The sequence below is a fragment of the Thalassophryne amazonica genome, chromosome 23 (genome assembly GCF_902500255.1).
Source record: "Thalassophryne amazonica chromosome 23, fThaAma1.1, whole genome shotgun sequence".
Classification (NCBI taxonomy): domain Eukaryota; kingdom Metazoa; phylum Chordata; class Actinopteri; order Batrachoidiformes; family Batrachoididae; genus Thalassophryne; species Thalassophryne amazonica.
Window position 1 is genome coordinate 28343794 of NC_047125.1, and position 22591 is coordinate 28366384.

Here is a 22591-nt window from a genome sequence, read left to right on the forward strand (position 1 = left end):
GTGTTAACTGACAATGGTTTTCTGAAGTGTTCCTGAGCCCACATGGTAAGATCCTTTACACAATGATCTTGGATTTTAATGCAGTGCTGCCTGAGGGATCGAAGGTCACAGGCATTCAATGTTGGTTTCAGATTCAGATTTCAGGTTTTCCAGATTCTCTGAATCTTCTGATTATATTATGGACTGTAGATGATGGAATCCCTAAATTCCTTGCAATTGAACATTAAGAAACATTGTTCTTAAACTGTTGGACTATTTTTCATGCAGTTGTTCACAAAATGGTGATCCTTGCCCCATCTATGCTTGTAACAGGCTGAGCCTTTTGGGGATTCTCCTTTTTATACCCAATGATGACACTCACAATTAGTGTCCTCAGTTCCAGTATTCATAACCAGGTGACAGCATAATGAATTCTGCATTCTCACCATGAGTTGACACTAAATCCTACAAACTCTAGCTTTAAAGAAAACTGGCTGTAAAAGTGACATTTTGTATTGTCAATAATTCTTAGTTTGTTGTTAGTCCAATTACGACTAAAATATTATTATTTATTAACATGGAGGCTCTGAATATTAAAATAATAACCCTAATTCTTAAACGGTTAATGTAATATGTTTGTTAAATACTTTTAAATGAAGCTGAAACTCTCCAAGAACATGTTGTTTCAGGCAAAATGAGAAGAATAGTTTAACTGTCCGAATACGTATGGACCTGGTGGAACAATTTACACATTCTCAAGAGAAGGGGCTCTTGGTAAAGTCACTTTCTACATCAGCAGAATTCATGGAACTGTAGAGTCATTCTGAAGCAACAGTTCCTTATTCTGTGATCAATGGGAGATAAAGTTACTGTATATAAGAGCTGATGTTTGTTTTGTCCAACATCTCCACACAGGACGTCCCAAGAACTTCTGCACCAGGTTAGTCAGACTCCAGCTTCCTTTTTTCCACACTTTTTCTGACTTTCCTTTATCTTTTTAGACCTATGGTCAGCCTTCAATCACAGTGGATGTCGATAAATGTTCATAACATCTGTGTTCCTGACTGAAGGTCACCTTCTGAATCATCTCCAGCATGAAGACCCTGACTTATGTGTGTCTGCTGATTTGTGTCATGATGACTCTGAGTGGAGCTGCTGGTGAGTTCTGATTGGTACCAGTTTGACTGTGTGTGTGTGTGAGAGATCTTTAACTGTCTGAAACTGTCCAGATCTTCCAGAAGGAGAGCAGCTAAAAGAACTTCAAAAGGGTGAGTTTGATTTGTTTTCTTCTTCAATCAAACTATTCATGTGGGTCAGTTTGTGGTTTTGTTCCTTAAAACATTTTGATCATGAACCTTTGATCACTTGAGGACAGAGAAGTGTGCACAGATTTTAACATCTACATCAAGGATCAATACTTTCAGTAATATTAACCAAGAACACAGTCATTAACCAAACAAGACATCCAGACTGTCACCAGTTAATTTTAGTCTGAACCTGACCAGAGATCTGATAAATTTGTTCACCCTGAGAGCAGAAGTCTGCAGAAAATGACTTTTTCAATATTATCTAGTTCCTGAGATATGATGTTTTGTTTTTAATATAGTGACAAAAATAACAGGTCACCTCAAGGTGCTCCACTGAAGAAACATCATCTTATACACTCATGAGCAAGAACACTGGTGACAGTAACAAGGGAAAAAGTGCCCCTGTGTTTAAAAACACATGGGAAGAAACCTCATGCAGATCAGATGGTTTGAGGTGACCATCTGTTGTGGTCATACTGTGGTCGACCTTAACCTTAGAGCTTTCCATGAGCTGTGATGTTAGAGGATGGTCCACTGTTTGAAGATAACCTCACAGACAGACGTGTCCATTACAGGAGCCTCTTTCTGCTTGGTGACCAGACTGATAGTTCTCAGAGTGCTTCTCACGGTCTAAATCTAATTACAGGTCACACATGCAGGTGTTTGATTGTTAAAATAACCGTGTGTGTCATGTCCCCGTGCAGTTACACTCCTGTGTTGGTTTTGGTGTGAGGACGTGTTTTTGACTGCACCTACTTTTGGTGTCAAGATCATGTTTTGCCTGCAAAGTTTAGAATTTTAAGACATTTCTACTGTAAAAATCCTCCAGAGGTCCGAGTCAAGAGGTCATCATCTTGTCCCAGTGGTTGGTATAAGATCAGTGGTCGCTGTTTCCGTTATGTCCCTCGGGCCATGACCTGGGCTCGAGCAGAGGTAAACAGATGATGTTATGTTTTCTGTTCATGTTGTCCTTGTGTTTCTGTTTGCTCAAAATCACTGTTTTGTCTCCTGCAGAGAAACTGTTTGCACATGGGTGGACATCTCACATCAGTTAACAGTGATGACGAGTATCATGACATTCAGAACATGATCAAAAAGATCACGTATCAGAACAGTGAGGCGTGGCTCGGAGGATCAGACGCTCAGGAAGTGTGTAAAAATCCACGTCCACACAGTTACTGACTCTGTGTTCTAATTATTTGCAGTCATAAGTTCTTCTGTTTGATAGGAGGGGCTCTGGTTTTGGAGTGATGGAAAGTCTTTCGGGTATAACAGCTGGTGTCCAGGAGAGCCGAATAATCACGGCAATCAACACTGTTTAGCAATTAATCATTCAGGTAAATAAATGTCAATATTCTGAGAGTAAATGCAGATAAATCTGCTGGTTTTGTGTTGTGTACTAATGACTGACTCCTATTTTTCCGACTTACAGGCCAAAAATGCTGGGATGATCGAAAATGTGAAGAAAAGCATCCATCTGTCTGTGCTAAAACCTACAAACGATTTAGGGGTCTGATCTGAGTTGTGAAGCTTCATGTGTTTGTGTCGTATGTCGGGTGGAGGCTCCATATGTCATGACACATCTTTATTTCTTTGCTGTATCTGTAACGCTGCTTCAGGGAGGAAAAGACACGTTAGCCTGAGCTGGATGCAAAGGCTGGGATGAAATGGGCACATGGAATGGTTACGAAAACACGCTTTTACTGCAAACTTCACGCTGAAATGTGAAATTCATGGCACAAATTAAAAAAGCTTTAAGCATTGAAAAAAATCTGGTGTGTGTTCAATGTACTGAGATCCAAATATCATGAAATATGACTGTACATTCAATTTATTTTATTTGTATTGCATGAAATCACAAAAATCCTGCCTCAAGGTGCTTCATATGAGCAGACAAATATCACAAATATAATTGAGAAGGTTTTTTTTTTTTTCATTTGTTCAGAAACCATGCAACAATTTTGACAAAACTGTCCAGACAACATGTTCTGCTACTGCTGTAACTGCTCATTACATTTAGATCAGTTTTAATATAACAACTGCAATAAATAAGACTTCAAAGTTAATTCAAACCAGTGGTGGACACAGTTCTGCTAACCGCTAATTATCAAAGCTAACTTTTTGTTTGCAGATTAGCTTGACAGCTAACTTCAAAAACCATCAGCGGACCAATTAGGTTCCAATAAATTTAGTTCCGATAACTTTTAGACCGCTAACGTTTATTTACATCATTAGTAATGGTGAAAAAACATTTATAAACCCTGTTGGCTCCTTTCCGCTACATATTTTGCAGCATTGAGGCAGCTGAGAGGAGCTGAGCTCAACTCTACCCCAGGAGAAGGGGCCTACAAAGTAACAATTTAATGTTGTGAATCACACAACGACGTACAGACAATAACAATATGGTGGACTGTCAATCATACACCAGGTGACGTGTGGGCAGGCTCGACGATAAAAGACGCCTGGCGAGAGAAGGGCCGGATCCCACACAGCTTCCACCACCAACGGAGCTGAAGAACACCGGAGCCGCCAAGCCCTGCGCCCCAGGTGGCCGCTGTCTTCAGCAGTCAGACCCGGTACTGCTGGCAGAAAACAGAGACAGTCCTGATGAGTGTGAGTTCGCACACTCAGTAATCCCACAGTCTGTATTCAGTAACCTCCACCTCCAAACACACACTCGTGCAGCTCCTGTCTAACCACTTATCTGGTTGGGGTGTGAAGCGAAGCCGTCGCTGATCACACCAAACGCCAATCCCACAGATAAGGACACACCACAGGAAAATGGCTGCAAAGAAGTTCAGATTATTACTCAATGTTTTGAGTCAGCAGAGAAAATTACCTGAATGGTAGCTGATTTCTCGGCGGGGAGGTGGAGTTGCAGTCCGGCCTTTATGGTGGTGGTGATGAGTAGTGGATGAGTGACAGCTAGCATGGATGATGTGTGACAGCTGTCACTCCTGGTCGCTCCGACGCCCTCTCGTGCTTGAAGCCCGCACTTCAAGCAGGGCGCCATCTTGTGGTGGTGGGCCAGCAGTACCTCCTCTTCGGCGGCCCACACAACACAAAAGTCATTTCCCTTTACAGCATATGCTATATAAAGTGAACAAATTCAATTGAAATTGAGACTCAGTTTACCGATATTGCAGTTTGGCTTCTGTGTATTAATGTTCAAAAGTTCAGAATTAGTGCATTATTTTAAAATTAAAAGATGTGTGTTATATTTTCACTTTGTAGAAATGACTTGACATTAATATAGTTAAACTATCTGGATTAATTTGGTTTATAAATCAAAACCATAAGCCAAACCTGCTTTCCTTTTGAGGACTTCGGCCTCACAGCTGAACCGCTGTATCCTGAAGAATTGTATCTGAAGCATTGGCGGTGTTTAAACTCAAAATCGGCCTGTCAGTTTCTGAGTGTGCAGGAGACAATACTAAAAGTTATTGGTTAGCTGTAGCTTCCACAAATTTTTTTTTTTTTTTACTGGTTTATCAGTTTAGCTATATAAAAGTTAACTTTTCAGTTAGCTGATTAGCGGTTGTGGAAGCTAACCTTTTGCTTAGCTGTGCCCAGCACTGATTCAAACCAATAAAATACCTTAAGGTTTTCTCTTCCCAAGCCTACTCAATGGCTGATGCATAAACTGAAAGGACTGTTGTTACAAGTTGACATGAAGGTTACCGCAACACAGGGGATATCGTTTCTGTGGGAAGTTCTGGAATCAGTCAGTGCTTAACATCTCCCAGTAGTAAACCATACATGCTACTTCAAAAGGTGTTCCTGAAACCAGTATCAGTTAAACTCAGTTCAGAGTGAAGGGTGGAACACTAACTTCATATAAACATACCAAAACCAGAGATATTCCAGGCCAGGAAAGATCAAAGTGTGCAACCCTGGGACCAGTGTTACCTACAGGTCTCCACAACGATCTTCTAAGCATCACAGGTCAAACCTTATCAGCAAAGCCAATTTAGTTAAAAGTCATAGTCATATAAGTGACCATCCTTGACACAACCTCAGACACAGATGGGCCACAGACTAATGTCCCACGTTGGGGCTCATAATAATATCTCCCCCTGGGATGTATTTGGGGACTTTTATTCATCCTATATTCACTTAGAAACAAACCTAAGAAAGTATTTCAGTATTTGAAGTTTAGATTTTATTTTCCCTGTGATTGAAACCACACATCAAAGGGACGGGGCTTCATGACCGAGTCCACCTATATTTTGACTAAATTCCATGTTTGTGGGAGGGGTTAAAGGACATGCAACTTGGACACACTAGTTTGGACTAAAGTTGTATTACCAGCACCACCTGGCGGTGGCTATGGGGAAGTTAAACTTTCCTGTCAAATTCATTGACTGGTGTGCTTTTGTGACATTAGGATGTATGACGTGAGCAATATTAATGTCTGTGTGCGTGTGTGTGTGGGGTGTTTTATCTGCAATATCAAACTCTGGACTGAACTATTCTACCAATTTCCATCAACAAACAGATGATTATAACCTAAAAAATTATACTGATAACTTCAAATTTGAAATAATCAAAACCTCATCTTAAAATAGTAACATTTAATATTAATAGTGATTACTGAAGAACAGTGCGATTAATAAACTGTTCAGATATGAAAATAAGTCACTCGCTCAGCAGGTGTTGATTTGGATAAACCTCAATTTAAGTTCAGACTCTGTAAAACAAAAGGTTTTTTTTATGTTGAATCAGAATGAAGGATTGTTAATGGAAAACATGTTCGTTCAAACAAACTAATCAACTGCATGTGCTGATAAAAATAATAATAAAATGCTAATGTCAGCCTTGAGTCCATTTGTGGAATAATCTGTGATTTTAAAATATAGAAGTACTGAGTTTATGTCAAACTGGATTAGGATTTTTTATTTGAAGGAGTTCATCTTAAATAGGAACTGAATTTAGAAGTTAAACCAGTGATGTTCAACATGGTATTTTTATTATTCAATTTGTTTCTGGTTGGTTAATTCATTTATTTATTTTTGTTTGTTTTATTTACCAGAGATCATGTTAAAGAAATTCTTTTCACTTAGATTTTTTTAAAGCATCATCTGTAATCTATTTACTTAAGTTTGAATTTTGGGTTTTAGATTTGTTGACAATTAAAAGAAAATATGTAAAAGTTGAGTGAGAGTTTTCTTTTCTTGGTGAGTGTCAAAGAATTTAGGGTTCTGAAACATAATTATTTACTTCCAGTGCTTTTTAAAATGTGGCCACAATGTCTCATTTCAAGCATTCTGCCCCCTAATGTGTCACAAGTGGAAGGATGGCTGAGACCTCAATGCAACCCCAAAATTTTGGACTCCCAAAATTTCCTGTATATTTGCATTGTCAAGTGTGTTGGCAGCATGGCCCAAGCAGAGGGTCACCCGTTTGAGTCTGGTCTACTTGAGGTTTCTACCTCAAATCATCAGATGGAGTTTTTCCTTACCATTGTCACCTGTGTGCTTGCTCTAGGGCAGGGGTGGATAACTTGATCCAGAAAGGGCCAAGATGGTGCAGGTTTTCTTTGCAGCCACTGATTACACCAGGTGATTTCACTGATTAACTGATTCCAACTGCTCAAAGTGATATTAACGCTGGGTTGCGTTAATCTAAAGTCTGCTTATGTCCTTGTTTTCCATACGGGACAACCCCCCCGGTGTGTCTCGGTTTTATGTTCATAGTGCTTTGTCAGTTTTACAGTCCAGGTTTGAGTTATATGTTTAAATTTTCTTGTTTTGTGATGTTTTCATCCATGGCTGCTTTTTATTTTCTGAATGGAATTTATTGTAGTCAGCATTTCAGTCTTGGGTTTACTTTCTGTTATTATAATATGCATTATGTTTCTTTCTCTGTGTTTTATGATTTTTCTATGAGGAGTGTTTCTGGTTTTGTTTGCATTCACCTCATATTATTAAGTGGCTCCTGTCTTGGTCTTGGGTTATGGTTTGCCTTTCAGAGATGCCTTGATTCTGCTGCCACCTACTGTTTAGTTTAGGTTATCACATGCATGTTCTGAAGACTCCAGCTGTGGCTCTTCCAGGTGCTACTCATTTTGCCAGTTTATTTAAACCTCCTCAGTTTGTTCTTCCTCGGGGGCCCATTGTTTGTCTTTACTCAAGGGAGGTGATATGTATTATGCTGGTTTTTGTTGTTGAGTTTTCTAGCATTTTCTTGTCAAGTATTGTGTGCAGTTTTTCATTTGGACTTGAAGTATTTTGGTCTTGTTTTTGTCCTTCACTCTGCGCTCAGGGTTGAATTGTATTTTTGGTTTAACCTTCCCCACCTCTGTTGCATTTGGAATTCCACACCCCTGTGGGGTTAAGATTGTATTTTTGTTATATCCTTCCCCTCACCTGTTTTGGTGTATATTATAGACTAATTATTAAATCTTGGCTGTTTTGGAACTTACCTCTTGGGTTTAACTGTTTTTGCATATTGGGATTCTACTCTGCCTAGTCCTGGCTCCAAATCATAACAGAATGGGCCCCCTGTGGAAGAATCCTGCAGGCAGTCTTCCTGATCTTGTTTCTTTCAAGAAGACATTTAGTGAACAGTTCAGACTCTGCTTTACTTATTTTCATCTGTTCCAGTCCCAGAAAGGATTTTTTTGAATCAGGCATGGGATGTGGTGGATGCCCACCCATGGGCTTTTGAGTTTTTTCTTCGACTTGTTTTCTTTGAAAGGGAGGATGGAACAGGACAACCCCCCAGACTGGGCACGTGACCCTGTGGAGTATTTAGGTCATAGGTTTGACCTTCCAACCCCAGATATAGCCAAAGTCGGTAACCATGCCTCCCAAGACTTTCAGTTTTGTTCTAACTGTGACATGCCTGCAGTTCAGCCAGTCACTCCCTTGGTACAGAACCCTGACGTTGTTGATCTGCACCCACCTGTATCATCAGACCAGGGCTCCCTCTCTTTGCAAACTCTGATCACTGTCGCAGAGAGTTTTTTTTTGTCCTCTGCTCAGTCACAGGCACAGACTAATACTGCCCTGCGTTCCCTAAATTCCACCATATGAAAGATTATCACCAAACTCCAGTCTCCTTCTGTTTGGACAGATCCAGTTTCTGGGCAGGTGCTTCTCTCTGGACTCACCCAGGCAGTCAATAGTTTGTCAGCTGTTTTGTCCTCCGCACCTGACTCTGTTTTGCACTCTCATGTCCCTGGGATCCCTGCTCCCCCATCAGAGCCAGCTGAACCAGCCGAGCATCCTCTGTCACTTGTTTTGCCGGACACCAACAGTAGTGGGGGTGGAGCTTGGCAAAAGAGAAATGAACGCAGGTCCAAGCCTGACAGAGAGGAACCCCAGCAGCCGGTTGCGGAGGCAGCTGAACCTCCATCGAGGCTATCACTTGGGCCAGAAGCAGCACTGTGCTTCCCAGCAGGAGGCAGCACTGTGCTTCCCGGTGGGGCTATCCATAAATGCTGGGAAGGGGGAAGTGGGGTGTGTTAACCCATATGCTTTGTCTGACAGGTCAGTGGGTAGATACTGCCAAGCTCCCGAGGATCCTCGAGGGTCAACTAGTCCACCTCCAGCAGTAACCACAGAGGGTTCCCTAGACATGCCTCCTGTTAATGCCGCTGAGGAGCTGACTCTGATGACAGGGAGGAGCCTCTGAACTCCTCAACTGAGCTGTCACTCGGCTCCAGGAGGGGAGCGAGGGATTGTGACCACGCTTTTGTTTGTCAGGTCCAAGAAGGAACCTGAGGATATACTGGTGGAGGTGCATTGCCCAGCTTGGTCTACTATTCGGGACGTTCCCGGGGATCAGCCGTTCCTGCCGCTGATGACATCAATGAGGAACTGTCTGCCCCCACAGAAATGATATCAATGGGGAGCTGTCTGCTTCTACATCAGAGGACGTCTCCGGGGAACTGTCTGCACCCACAGCTGATGTCAACAGGGAGCCTCCTGCCCCCGCGACCGAGGACGTCAATGGGGAGCCTCTGGTCTCTGCTCCCAAAGACATCGGTGGGGTGGGGCTGGAAGTCCCCATTCCTCTCACAGTGAAGAACACTGGTGGGCCATGTGGCTGCCCTGCTGACTCAGGAGTTCAGAGAGTCACATGGTGCACTTCTGCCCCCATCGTGATGAGCCAGTCTCCTTTCATGGTGCACCTTTCCTGTCAGTCAAGGAATCAACCTCCTGTCTCTCCAACGAACTCCTGCCAGCCATGGAGCTGGACCTCCATCTCTCCAGTGGCCTCCAGTCAGTCCTCTACCCGAACACCTTTATGTCAGGTCCTTCAGTCATCTGGGGCCAATCTGGGCTTGGGCATCGGCTATATACCTGGCCAGCTGTCAGCGCCCACCTTCGTTGGTGGCCAGATGTTTCAGCCTTTTCGTCATCATGTTTTGGGTACCCCTATCTTTCAGGACAGTTCTCAGTGGTTTTGCGGTATTTTCTCCGTGTTTCCTTCCCCCACCTCCCTCCTGGTGTTTGTTTATCCGTGTGTGGGGTTTTTTGTGGTCTTGCGGTTTGGTGTCCCTTTTCTAGTATCATGTCCATTGTTTTTCTGTGTTCCTCCTGTTCTTTTTTTTTTGGTGGTAGGGAGGGGGGGTTATTTTGAGCTGTCAGGAGCCAGCTCTTGGAGGGGGATCACAACATAATAGTTTATGTTGTGATCTGATGATGGGGTTTTATTAGTCTGGCGTCTTGTCTGTCCTTTCAGCATCTGCTTTCCTGTTGCAGGACCAAGCTCTTGGTTTATGGCTGATCCGTTTCCTCTCCCAGTGTGTTTTTGTGTTTTTCCAAATCACTTTTCATGTTGTTGAGCTGTGGCTCTTCCAGGTGCTACTCATTTAGTCGGTTTATTTAAATCTCTTCAGTTTGTTCTTCCTCGGGGGCCCATTGTTTGTTTGTCTTTGCTCATGAGAGGTGGTATGTATTATGTTGGTTTTTGTTGTGGATTTTTCTAGTATTTTCTTGTGTGCAGTTTATTCCTTTGGACTTTAAGTATTTTGGTCTTGTTTTCACTCCTGTAGCCCCTGGGTTTTTGTCCTTCACTCTGCGCTCAGGGTTGAATTGTATTTTTGGTTTAACCTTCCCCATCTCTGTTGCATTTTGAATTCCACACCCCTGTGGGGTTAAGATTGTATTTTTGTTATATCCTTCCTCTCACCTGTTTTTGTGTATATCAGACACTATCTAATTGTTAAATCTTGGCTGTTTTGGAACTTACCTCTTGGGTTTGACTGTTTTTGCACATTGGGATTCTACTCTGCCTAGTCCTGGCTCCAAATCATAACAGGACTGCAGTAAACCATCAAACAGAACATTGCAGTAGTCCAATCCAGAAGAAACAAATGCATAAATCAGGGTCTCAGCATCAGCCATACAGCACCGAAACCATAGCAGTGTCTAAATCCACTGCAAGCAGAAGATCATTTGCCACTTTAGTGAGAGCCGTCTCTGTGGAATGATATTTTCTAAAAGCAGAGTGCAGTGGCTCAAAAAGATTTCTGAGTAAGGCGGTCCATGAGCTGCTTTTCCAGAGTTGTAGACTAAAATGAGAGATTTGATATCGGCCTGTAGTATTTCAGTATACTAGGGTCAAGGTTAGATTTCCTTAGTAATAGTTTAATTGTTGCAGCTTTGAAACATTTAGGAACAGATCCAGCAGTTAATGAGAGATTAATAATTTCCAGCACAGTTGGCCCAAGAGAGAGCCACAGGTCCTTAAACAGTTTTGTTGGTATAAGATCAAATAAGCAGGTTGTGTTTTTTGTAGATGTTATGAGCCACTAGGTGTGATTTGATAGTATACTATCAAATTCTGTAAATCTAGGTAATACCTCAGTAATGGCACCAACGTCGATAGCAGGGTGTAGTGGCTTCTTCTCAAAGTAATTCAAGAAATTTTGTGCCGTAAAAGGAGAGTGACTTACACGTGGTTGTCCATGAATAAGTGTTGCCAATGTGTTGATCAAGGTCCTCTGCTCAGGTCCTGTTCTTCATCCAAGGCTAAAATCTACATTGATGGTTTTCCCCTGGAACTACCCCCCCCCCCCCCCCCCCAAAAAAAAAATCTTCAAATCTGTGGACTCAGACTTTTGTTTCTGGCATTTTGTGGTAAAACTATGGTTTTGGAAAGGTTCTCTTTGTTGGAAATTTATTTTGAAAATAAAAGATGTTGCTCTTTATTTCTGAGAACCAAAAAAGATAAATTGGGCATCGCAGTCTTGTTTGAGGGTGGGTGCTAAAGGGTTAAAACATGGCAGAAATGATGTAATTTCTCCACTTCAGGGGGAAAACAACCTGCATTTTTGCTGTGTTTGGTCAAATTACATGCAAACAAAGTGAAAATGCAAAGAAGAAGTGACGATGCGGTGGAAAGTGGACATGTGTTGCAGCTTTTTATGACCTGGAGCACAAAAGTGGAGATGGTTTGCAGGCGAGAGAGCGCAGCTATTCTGGTTAGCTGTGTAGGCTAACACTTACTAACAAAACAGTTTACATTCAACATATGGTTGGAGGAAAAGAATGGACATCGTACAGTCCCAACCTTTGGAAAACTGGTTTGTCATTCAGACAGTCCAGAGAGACGTGAGACAACATGAGACAGGACAAATGGGTTTTCCATCAACCAGCCACAGACTGATGAACGTCTCAATGTTTTCTGTCCTGACAGTTGGACCAAAGTCTGGATCAGGTGAAAGCAATTTGCAGGGGTAGAAACCTCTGTGACGTATGTCACAGGAGTCAAAAACAAGCAATTTCAGGACAAAATATTACTTGCTGTCGCAGGAGGATTTCTACATGAACAGATATAGAATCATAAGACATTTGGACAATTAAATCTGAAACTCCAACCACAAGAGACTGTAAGAGGAAGATTAAAAGACTGTTTTGCACAATATGACTGTTTAAAGTTGAATTAAACCTATAAAATACAAGAAACAGATTTGAAAATCATAATGGGACTGTTAAGAAGCAAAATACCTGTATATTTGTATGTTCCTGTGGCACATGTGCATGACTCTGTCAGCAGGGAGTCAAGGATGGTCTTGATCCAGTCTGGGTCCTCTGTCGTCTCCTCTTCTCTCAGTTTCTTGCCTAAATGTCCATTTTTGTTACTTTTGTAGTCAATGGTAAATTGCACTACACTTACATAGCGCTTTTCCATCTGCATCAGACAATCAAAGCGCTTTACAATAATGCCTCACATTCACCCCAATATCAGGGTGCTGCAATACAAGGTGTTCAATACACACCGGCAGCAACTCAAGGATTAAACACCTTGACCAAGGGACCGTAGTGATTTTCTGCTCAGGCTGGGATTTGAACCAATGATCCTCTGGTTTTAAGCCCAACACTTAACCACTAGACCATCACCTCCAACTCCCCAGTGTCGTGCTGCTCCACTCCCCCTCCTCCCCCAATGTCAGGACCAAGCCCCTCCCAGTCCTCTCTTCCTCAGGTGTGTTTCCTCGGTCATAGACAAAACACACTGGTCAGTACCACAATCATTTCGACCATCATTAAAAGCACTCACCCTCGTTCACCTCATAGCATGAGCTCTCACAAGCTGCAAATGTGACGTGGACCATCATATGCCCACCGAAACTGGTTTCAACTGATAGTTTTTGGTAAATTTTGGTCATCACTAAAATAGAAAGGGTATTAAGAACACTTCTTGCCGTTATGTGGAGTGGCAGGTGTGACGGGTCAACAAGCACCGGAGCTGAGCTGGACGAGGAGTTTTGTGCAATAGAGGAGGGTTGTAAGTCAGAGAGTGAAGTTGAGGTCCCAGACAGATGTAGCTCCCATCCTGCACCCACTGACCTTAGTAAAATGAAAGGACAGTACAGAGTTTAGTATGGACATAGAAGTACGTTATAACCTTTATAGGGATCCTAGAAATAGACATGCTAAGAAGTGATCGTTTATCATTCAGGACTGCCAGCATCCACTTCTCTCTGGAATCCTTTGTTTCCTCTGAGCCAGTAGATGGCATCTCATCGTGTAAACATCTTTAGCCTTTCTGTTCACTTTTGTGGCCTCCTTGTCACCACTAAAACCTGGTATAAGTATGGACCATTTTCTTTCAATCTGGGAAACAAAGATACTTTGTCAAGATACTGATTAGCACATAATGAAAACGGATGAATTAGTTCATCTCAAGGACTTTGAAGTCTCCTGGATACCTATAGAGGAAGATGGATACTTACTTTTCCTAAATCTTTCACAATAGAGTCAATAATAATTCACTAACAATTGTTTACCATCACTGTAAATTATGAGTATGCTCAAATAGGTTTAATTACATTTAAACATTTAATGGGAGTCCTTTATTTGCCAAATTTGAGTTGGATTAGAACACAGAGCTGTTAGCTTCTAGGAGAACATTGTCTCAAACAGACAGGTGCCAGGTATTGTTGTCCAGGGAGTCCAGACAGATATCTGATCTGGGTCAATTTGGACATCAAGAGAAACATTTTATTTATGTTTGTGTTTTCTGTCAATACCTCTGTGATTTTCCTTTATACACTAAGCTGCCTTAGCATATAACTAACATACAACTTCTCTGTGTGAGAAGTCACAACCTTTATCTTTGGCTTTAGTATTTAACATACTTCTATGTCCCTACTAAACTATGTACTGTCTTTTCATTTTACCTAGCTCAGTGGGTGGAGGATGGGAGCTCCATCTGTCTGGGTCCTCAACCCCACTCTGACTAAGGACTATTCTTTATACCATTTATATTTTAATGATGACCAAACAGTACCAGTTGAAACCAGTTTTGGTGGACATATGATGGTCCACATCACACTTGAACCTTGCTAGAGATCATGCTATGAGACAGATGAGGGTGAGTGCTTTTAATGATGTTGGAAAACATGGACATTTGGGCAAGAAACTGTGAGAGAAGAGCAGATGACAGAGTACCCAGACTGGATTGAGACCATCCTTCATCATGACTCCCAACTGACTGTTGTGAAGGTGTAGGAACACGGACCCACAACAGGGGGCGTTAAATGAACGGACAATGGATAAGCCAAACAGTAACAATTTAATGTTGTGAAGTGCACAATGGAATACAGACAAACAGTTTTGGTACCACAGACAATTATATGTAGCGTGACGTGTGGGCAGGCTTGAGGATAGGAGACGTCCGTCCCGAACCGAGCCGGATCCCACACGGCCTTCACCGCCAACGGATCTGAAGAACACCGGAGCCGCCAAGTCCTGGATCCCCAGGTGGCCACCGTCTCCAGCTGTCAGACCTGGTACTGCTGGCAGAGAACAGAAACAGTATCGATGAGTGTGAGTTCGCACACTCAATAATCCCACAGTCTGTGTTCTTTTGGGAGGGAGCACCTCCACCTCCAATCACACACTCGTGCAGCTCCTGTCTAACCACTTATCTGGTTGGAGTGTGAAGCGAAGCCGTCGCTGATCACACCAAACGCCAATCCCTCAGATAAGGCACACCACAGGAAAACGGCTGCAAAGAAGTTCAGACTCTAAGTCAGAGTTAAGTGTAGCAGAGAAATTACCTCTCTAGTGGCTGATTTCTCGGCGGGGAGGTGGAGTTGTAGTCCGGCCTTTATGGTGGTGGTGATGAACTGTGGATGAGTGACAGCTGGTGCTGATGATGAGTGACAGCTGTCACTCCCGGTTACTCCGACGCCCTCTCGTGCTTGAAGCCCGCACTTCAAGCAGGGCGCCATCTGGTGGTGGTGGACCAGCAGTACCTCCTCTTCAGTGGCCCACACAACACTGACAGTCATGCACATGTGCCACAGGAACATACAAACACAGGAAATTTATTCTCAACATTACCACTATGATTTTCAAATGTGTTTATAGAATTTTATAGGTTTTTATTCAACTTTAAACAGTCAAATTGTGCAAAATAGAATTTTAATCAACCTCTTACAGTCTCTTGTGTTGGAGTTTCACATTTAATTGTCCCCAAGTCTGATGAGTCTATATCTATCTGTTCATGCAGAAAACCTCTTGCTCCAGTTAAGTAATATTTTGTCCTGAAATTGATTGTTTTTGACTCCTGTGACATACATCACACAGGTTCCTTGCAAAGTACTTTCACCTGATCCAGACTTTGGTCCGACTGTCAGGACAGAAAATATGTGACCACGTATTTTATCTCCTCTGTTTGGTCTGGTTGGTCTGTTCCTGAGGGTTTTAGAGCGAGAAAACCCAAATAAAAGCGACATTCATAGAATTAAAGCTAGAACTTAGTGATGGTTTCAGCGAAATGTTCATATGGTTTATCAGTTTAGTGTCTCCGTTACTGAGTTTGTAGTTATCAAAGGTAACTTTGAGGTTCACTGTACCACCACTGTGTAGATCACATGAACTCCAATCAGCATGAACATCTTGTTCAAGTGGTCTCGGTTGTTTCTTAATATGGCAGAAAGCATGTGGCTGTTGAAGTATTACCACATACGTGGGCCCAGATATCTGTGGATCATTACACTGGCATTTCAAATTGAGAAGTTGAGAAACTGTTGCACAGTTATCTCTCTCCATCTGCTGCATTATTTGTCATGTCATTGTATTGCACAGTACAGATGCCCACAGAAGTTCCACTCCATGGTGAGACAATTCCATGATGGAATGCAGGCAAGAGTCCAGGACAACAGTGAGACATCTGAGCCATTTTCAGTCTCCAGTGGTGTCAAACAGGGCTGTGTACTGGCACAGTCACTCTTAAGCATAATGTTTTCTCCAATGCTGACAGATGCCTTCAGAGATGGTGATGTTGGAATCAGTTTCAAGTACTGCACTGATGGCAAACTGTCCAACCTCAGGAGGCTTCAAGCCAAAAAAGAAAATGAAAAAAGAAATGGAAAACTATTTATAAGCAGGTGACAGCATCATGCATTCTGCATTCTTACCACTAGTTGACAGTAAATCCTACACACTGTAGCTTCAAAGAAAACTGGCTGTTAATAATTCTTATAATTCATTTGTGCAATTACTTTTAGACGATTAAAATGGAGGCTCTGAATGTAAAAATAAAAGCTCTAATTCTTAAACAGTTCATGTAATGTTTTTGTTAAACGCTTTTAATTGAAGCTGAAACTCTAAAAGAACATCTTGTTTCAGGCAAAATGAGAAGAATAGTTTTACTGTCCAAATACTTATGGACCCAGTGGTACAATTTACACATTCTCAAGAGAAGTGTCTCTTGGTAAAGTCACTTTCCACATCAGCAGAATTCATGGAACTGTAGAGTCATTCTAAAACAACAGTTCCTTGTTCTGTGATAGATGGGAGATAAAGTTACTGTATATAAGAGCTGATGTTTGTTTTGTCCAACATCTCCACACAGGGCGTCCCAAGAACTTCTGCACCAGGTTAGTCAGACTCTAGCTTCCTTTTTTCCACACTTTTTCTGACTTTACTTAATCTTTTGTAGACCTATGATCAGCCTTCAATCACAGTGGCTGTCTATAAATGTTCATAACATCTGTGTTCCTGACTGAAGGTCACCTTCTGAATCATCTCCAACATGAAGACCCTGACTTATGTGTGTCTGCTAATTTGTGCCATGATGAATCTGAGTGGAGCTGATGGTGAGTTCTGCTCACTGGTACCAGTTTGACTGTGTGTGTGTGTGTGTGTGTGTGTGTGTGTGTGTGTGTGTGTGTGTGTGTGTGTGTGTGTGTGTGTGTGTGTGTGTGTGTGTGTGTGTGTGTGTGTGTGTGTGTGTGTGTGTGTGTGTGTGATCTTTAACTGTCTGAAACTGTCCAGATCTTCCAGAAGGAGAGCAGCTAAACGAACCTCAAGAGGGTGAGTTTGAATTTTGTTTTTCTTCTTCCATCAAACTATTCATGTGGGTCAGTTTGTGGTTTTGTTCCTTAAAACATTTTGATTATGAACTTTGAATCTCCAGAGCATTACAGTGATATGACCTGCTGTCACCTTTTTATCATCATTCACTTGAGTCTCATCAATGTCACAAATGTCTCTATGAAAATTAATGATGACGACATTCACACAATGTGACTGTTCTAGAACACGTAACTCAGCTCGTTATTTATGCTTTTTATATTGACAAATCATAACAGGGTTCATTTCAAGGTGCTCCACAGAAGAAAGGTCCTCATGAGCAAGAACATTGGTGACAGTGACGAGGAAAAAGTACCTCTGCATTTTGTAACAAAAAAAATTTTTTTCAATGATAAGAAGAAACCTCAAGCAGATCACACAGTTTGAGGTGACCATCTGTTGTGGTCATACTGTGGTCGACCTTAACCTTAGAGCTTTCCATGAGCTGTGATGTTAGAGGATGGTCCACTGTTTGAAGATAACCTCACAGACAGACGTGTCCATTACAGGAGCCTCTTTCTGCTTGGTAACCAGGCTGATAGTTCTCAGAGTGCTTCTCACGGTCTAAATCTAATTACAGGTCACACATGCAGGTGTTTGATTGTTAAAATAAACATGTGTGTCATGTCCCCGTGCAGTTATACTCCTGTGTTGGTTTTGGTGTGAGGACGTGTTTTTGACTGCACCTACTTTTGGTGTCAAGATCATGTTTTGCCTGCAAAGTTAAGAATTTTAAGACATTTCTACTGTAAAAATCCTCCAGAGGTCCGAGTCAAGAGGTCATCATCTTGTCCCCGTGGTTGGTCAGAGATCAGTGGTCACTGTTTCAGCTATGTCGCTAAGCCCTTGACCTGGAAAAATGCAGAGGTAATCAGGACAATGTTCCTTCTTTTCATGTCATTCGTGGGTTTTTGTTTGCTCAAAATTCACTGTTTTCTCCCCTCCAGAGGAACTGTATGTCCATGGGTGGACATCTCGCATCAGTCCACAGCTATGCCGAGTATCTTGACATTCAGAACTTGATCATCAAGGTCACACGACAGCCCAGTCAGCCGTGGCTCGGAGGATCGGAAACATACGAAGTGTGTAAAATATAAATGTGCACGTCCACACAGTTACTGACTCTGTGTTCTAATTATTTGCACAGTTATAATTTCTTCTGTTTCATAGGAGGGACACTGGCTTTGGAGTGATGGAACACCTTTCGGGTATAACAACTGGTGTCCAGGAGAGCCGAATAATGGTGTGTTTTTTTCTCAGTACAGTCAGGACTGTTTGCAAATGAATCATTCAGGTAAATAAATGTCAATATTCTGAGAGTAAATGCAGATAAATCTGCTGGTTTTGTTTTGTGTACTAATGACTGACTCTTGTATTTTCCTACTTACAGCTCAAAAATGCTGGGATGATGACCACTGTTTCCACATTCGTCCGTCCATCTGTGCTAAACCCCCAACTGATTAGTTGGTCTGATCTGAGTTGTGAAGCTTCATGTGTTTGTGTCGTATGTTGGGTGGAGGCTCCATATGTCATGACACATCTTTATTTCTTTGCTGTATCTGTAACGCTGCTTCAGGGAGGAAAAGACACGTTAGCCTGAGCTGGATGCAAAGGCTGGGATGAAATGGGCACATGGAATGGTTACGAAAAGACGCTTTTACTGCAAACTTTACGCTGAAATGTGAAATTTATAACACAAATTAAAAAGCTTTAAACATTGAAAAAATCTGGTCTGTGTTCAATGTACTGAGATCCAAATATCATTAAATATGACACAACAACATTCAACTGATTTTATTTGTTTAGCACCAAATAACAACAATCCTGCTTCAAGGTGCTTCACATGAGCAGACAAACATTATAACAAAAAAAAAAAAAAAAAAAAAAAAAAAAAAAAACTGGAATGTGATCTATTGCAGTTATTTCTTATTTAGATTTGTACAGAAACCTTTGAGCAAAAACTGTCCGGACAACATGTTCTGCTACTGTTTGAACTACACATTATGTTTAAATTGGTTTGAATTAAACTACAAATAATAAATATTTCTAAATTTATTATACTTGTTGTAGAATTGGTACAGGTATTTTTTGAAATTGTAACTATTTTCTGTATTTGCTCATCATCCTAATTTTCAAGAGGTGTGGTCTTTCTTGGTTCCCGTACAATTCTGACAAACTGCCAATTATCATCCTCACACCTGAAATAGATAATTGATAGTAATTGTGTGGACTTGTTAAAGAAAAAGGCAAAATTATTATAAAAGATTTTCTGGAGAAAAAAAAACTGTGAAACATAATTTGAAGAACAGTTGTTTCTAATTTCTTGATACATATAGTTTATTACAAATATTTTAGTGAGTCTGATCTTTGGGTGTTTCTGCAGCTTTGATTCTGGAATGGAAACTTTATTTCTGTTAACGATGCCTCAGTCTGGTGGCCAACAAGGCCACTGCTGCTTCTTTTTAGATAATTAAATAACAGTACGGGGCTCTGCTGGTACAGAGAGAGAGTGGAATCAGTCTCTTCCATTTCAAAATGTAACAAAAAGTCATCAATCAATCAATGCTTTTAAACTTAATATTGGTTATTTTTGAAGTCCTCACATTTTTTTTGACTACCACTATTTTAAACATTTCCCTTTCTGAAAAAGACCATATTGTTGTTCACATTGACATTGTGTTTGAATATTAACAATTGAAAAAGCAAAATCATACTTTTGTTCTAAGTTACTTTTCATAAATCCCCCTGTATTCTTTTTCATTTTCCCCTTAACCTTTCATACCCCCCCCCCCCCACGACTTTGACCTCTGACCCTGACAGGAATGAGACACAATGGCTCTAAAACAACACATCCTTCATCTGGCCTCTAAACCAAAATTAAGACTTGGGTCCTCATGTTCAAAGACTTGTGTGGATTCCCAACTGTAACATTGCATACACCAAAACCAGGAAATTGGTGTAAGCCCAAAAATAATCTGGAGCCTCACGTACAAAGACTGCATATGCATAAAAAATGTGTGGACGTCCGTCTCTGCGCTAACGTTGAGACGTATCAAAACTGAAATGACCATGGAAATGTGTGGTGCGTCACTCAACAATCCTGGCTGGCGTGTGCATGTTTCTTCAGCTATTGTTCCACCACCGACATGTAGCGATGATGCTGGGAGCCGTTAATAGTGTGAAAACATTAAGTCATCACAGTGATATGCACACCAGACACACACACCCACGTGTTTGCAATTATATTGGCGGATATAAAAGCATGTGCAAAGTGATGAGGAAAATGGCACAAACAATGCCTGTGTATTCAGGGAATGCATGATATGTTAATGACAAATCAAAATGCTACCGCTTTATTTGAGGTCAAAGAATATCTTCATTACATTCTCATAATGGTGTGATGACAGTCAGTGCAGACGTCATGATGTGTTAATGACAACTCAATTCTGCAATTCATTACCAATTCAGGCTGTGACAAGTACTTTTTTGTGAACACTACTAAAGTGAAGATGACTTATGCTTTATAAAGTATTTGTTAAGGTAGACAAAGCCCTAAAATGTCACAAGTCCCTTTTCAGTGCTGAAATCAGACCAAAATCAGTATAAGTAAAGCCATGCAACGTCGATACAGAAGTATTTGCAAAACTGTACAGAAATAAAATCAATGTACATATGTACACACTTAAAGAAAAAAGTGTGCCATTAAAATTTTAGATTAATAAACAAAAGATTAATAAAAAATAAAGATTAATAAACAAAAATATTTTATCAGTACAAATACTTGTAAACAGAACTGCAATACTTTTCAAAGGCAAAAATATGAGTGCAAATGTTTTGATCATAAATACAAATCTATAATACTCTCTGAAACCAATGAACAGTCAATAATTATTGTACTGTGCTTACAGTTAAAGCCTATTAAAATTTTAACAGGCCGCTGTTGCGTGGTGTGGCATCCTCTGTTGATGACATCATAAAAGAAAAATGGGGAGCATCCGAGCCCTAATGGTGGTCCTTGTAAAATATAGTCTTCACTTTAGAAAAGTTCACAAAAAGACTTAACTCACTAATACAAAGGGGGCAAAGCATTTGACCGAGCAGTGTTTTTCTCTGTCAAAAAATACTGACGTTGTTTGATTGAACTACTGTAAAAATTGAAGATTCAACTGGGCAATCTTATTTTAATTATTTTCATCAAGGGTTGATGATTTCATTAAAAATTTGAGATGTTTACACAACAAAAGATATTTATTCTCCTGACTTATGCGACACTGACAACATGTACAATGTATTAAACTGCAATTATAAATATACTGAGAGATATTTAATGACAATATCAAAAAACATTTTAAATCATTGATACTAGATACTTATGCTATTTACAATGTAGAAATATTCATGACCGGACGTCTAATTATAAATAAGTAACAAATTAGTAACGTTCACAGTATTTCTGTATGTAAAATCTTCATTATTGTACTTGCCATTATGAATAAGCAACAAACTAGATGAGTTAACAGGGTTTTAAAAAGGAATAGTTTGGGCCATGCATCATGCTTAAGTATCATGTTAACATATGTTGCATGTCATAGAATCCAATGGAAGTTTACCTTGTTTGACCTTTACTTTGGAGACCAAACATTCAACACAATCAAAACTATTCCATTTATTAATCCTATTAGCTCAACCAATAATTTGCATCACTTTTTACCAAAATTGAAAGAATTTTAACTTTTGACCTCTGCACAAACTGAAACTGACCTTTGTCACCATTTTTGTTGTTTTTACCCCGTAACGCCTTGTCATTCATTCATAGATAGTCCAAACTATACCTTTTCGGAATCTTTATGATCAAACACATAATGTGGTGTAGCATTCAAAATCATTTGAGCATTTTTAATTTTGATCCCTGTGTAATTATTCAATTGACCCCTACCTGGCTGCCATTTGAAAATTCTAGTGGCCAGTCATTTTTTTTCAAAGGAGTATTTCTGAGGAGTATTTGTGCCAACTTCGGTGCTTGTATCACCATTTGCACAATTGTTTCAGTTATCTGCTGCACTTTAATGTCACTTTGATTACTGATTACACATTTGTTTATGACCCGGAACACAAACATGTCGAGACGGTTTTGCAGGCGAGAGAATGCAGCTATTCTGGTTAGCTGTGTAGGCTAACACTTACCAACATGACGTCTCCCATTCGCCTTGTCTTTCATTCTTCAGTGGGAACCGAAAAACAATACTTTTACTCATGGTGCTTGTGTTTCCCTCTGCTGTGCATCAGTGATGCTTAGCACTCATGACCACAATGAGTACCAGTTATGTGCAAGTACAATTATCCACAACATTCACTGAACTGTTTTAATGTCTTCTCACTTTTTTTGTTTGTTTGCCAAAAAGGGAAGCTTAACTCAGATATTCATGATCAACTGTGCAATGTAATGACATGACAGAAATGATGCAGCAGATGGAGAGAGATAAC

At 40.7% G+C, this 22591-nt stretch overlaps 1 protein-coding gene across 1 annotated transcript; it reads left to right on the forward strand.

Annotated features, from left to right (window-relative positions):
• The first annotated feature begins 849 nt into the window (after positions 1 to 849).
• On the forward strand, positions 850 to 18833 carry LOC117505435. The gene is made up of 14 exons (XM_034165078.1): positions 850 to 919; positions 1050 to 1137; positions 1209 to 1247; positions 2116 to 2219; positions 2301 to 2435; positions 2515 to 2623; positions 2719 to 2804; positions 8493 to 8779; positions 9126 to 9703; positions 17030 to 17068; positions 17871 to 17974; positions 18055 to 18189; positions 18278 to 18401; positions 18498 to 18833. The coding sequence occupies exons 2-14, from the start codon at positions 1074 to 1076 to the stop codon at positions 18569 to 18571; spliced, it is 1878 nt and encodes a 625-aa protein (XP_034020969.1). The 5' UTR covers positions 850 to 919; positions 1050 to 1073; the 3' UTR covers positions 18572 to 18833.
• The last annotated feature ends 3758 nt before the right edge of the window (positions 18834 to 22591 follow it).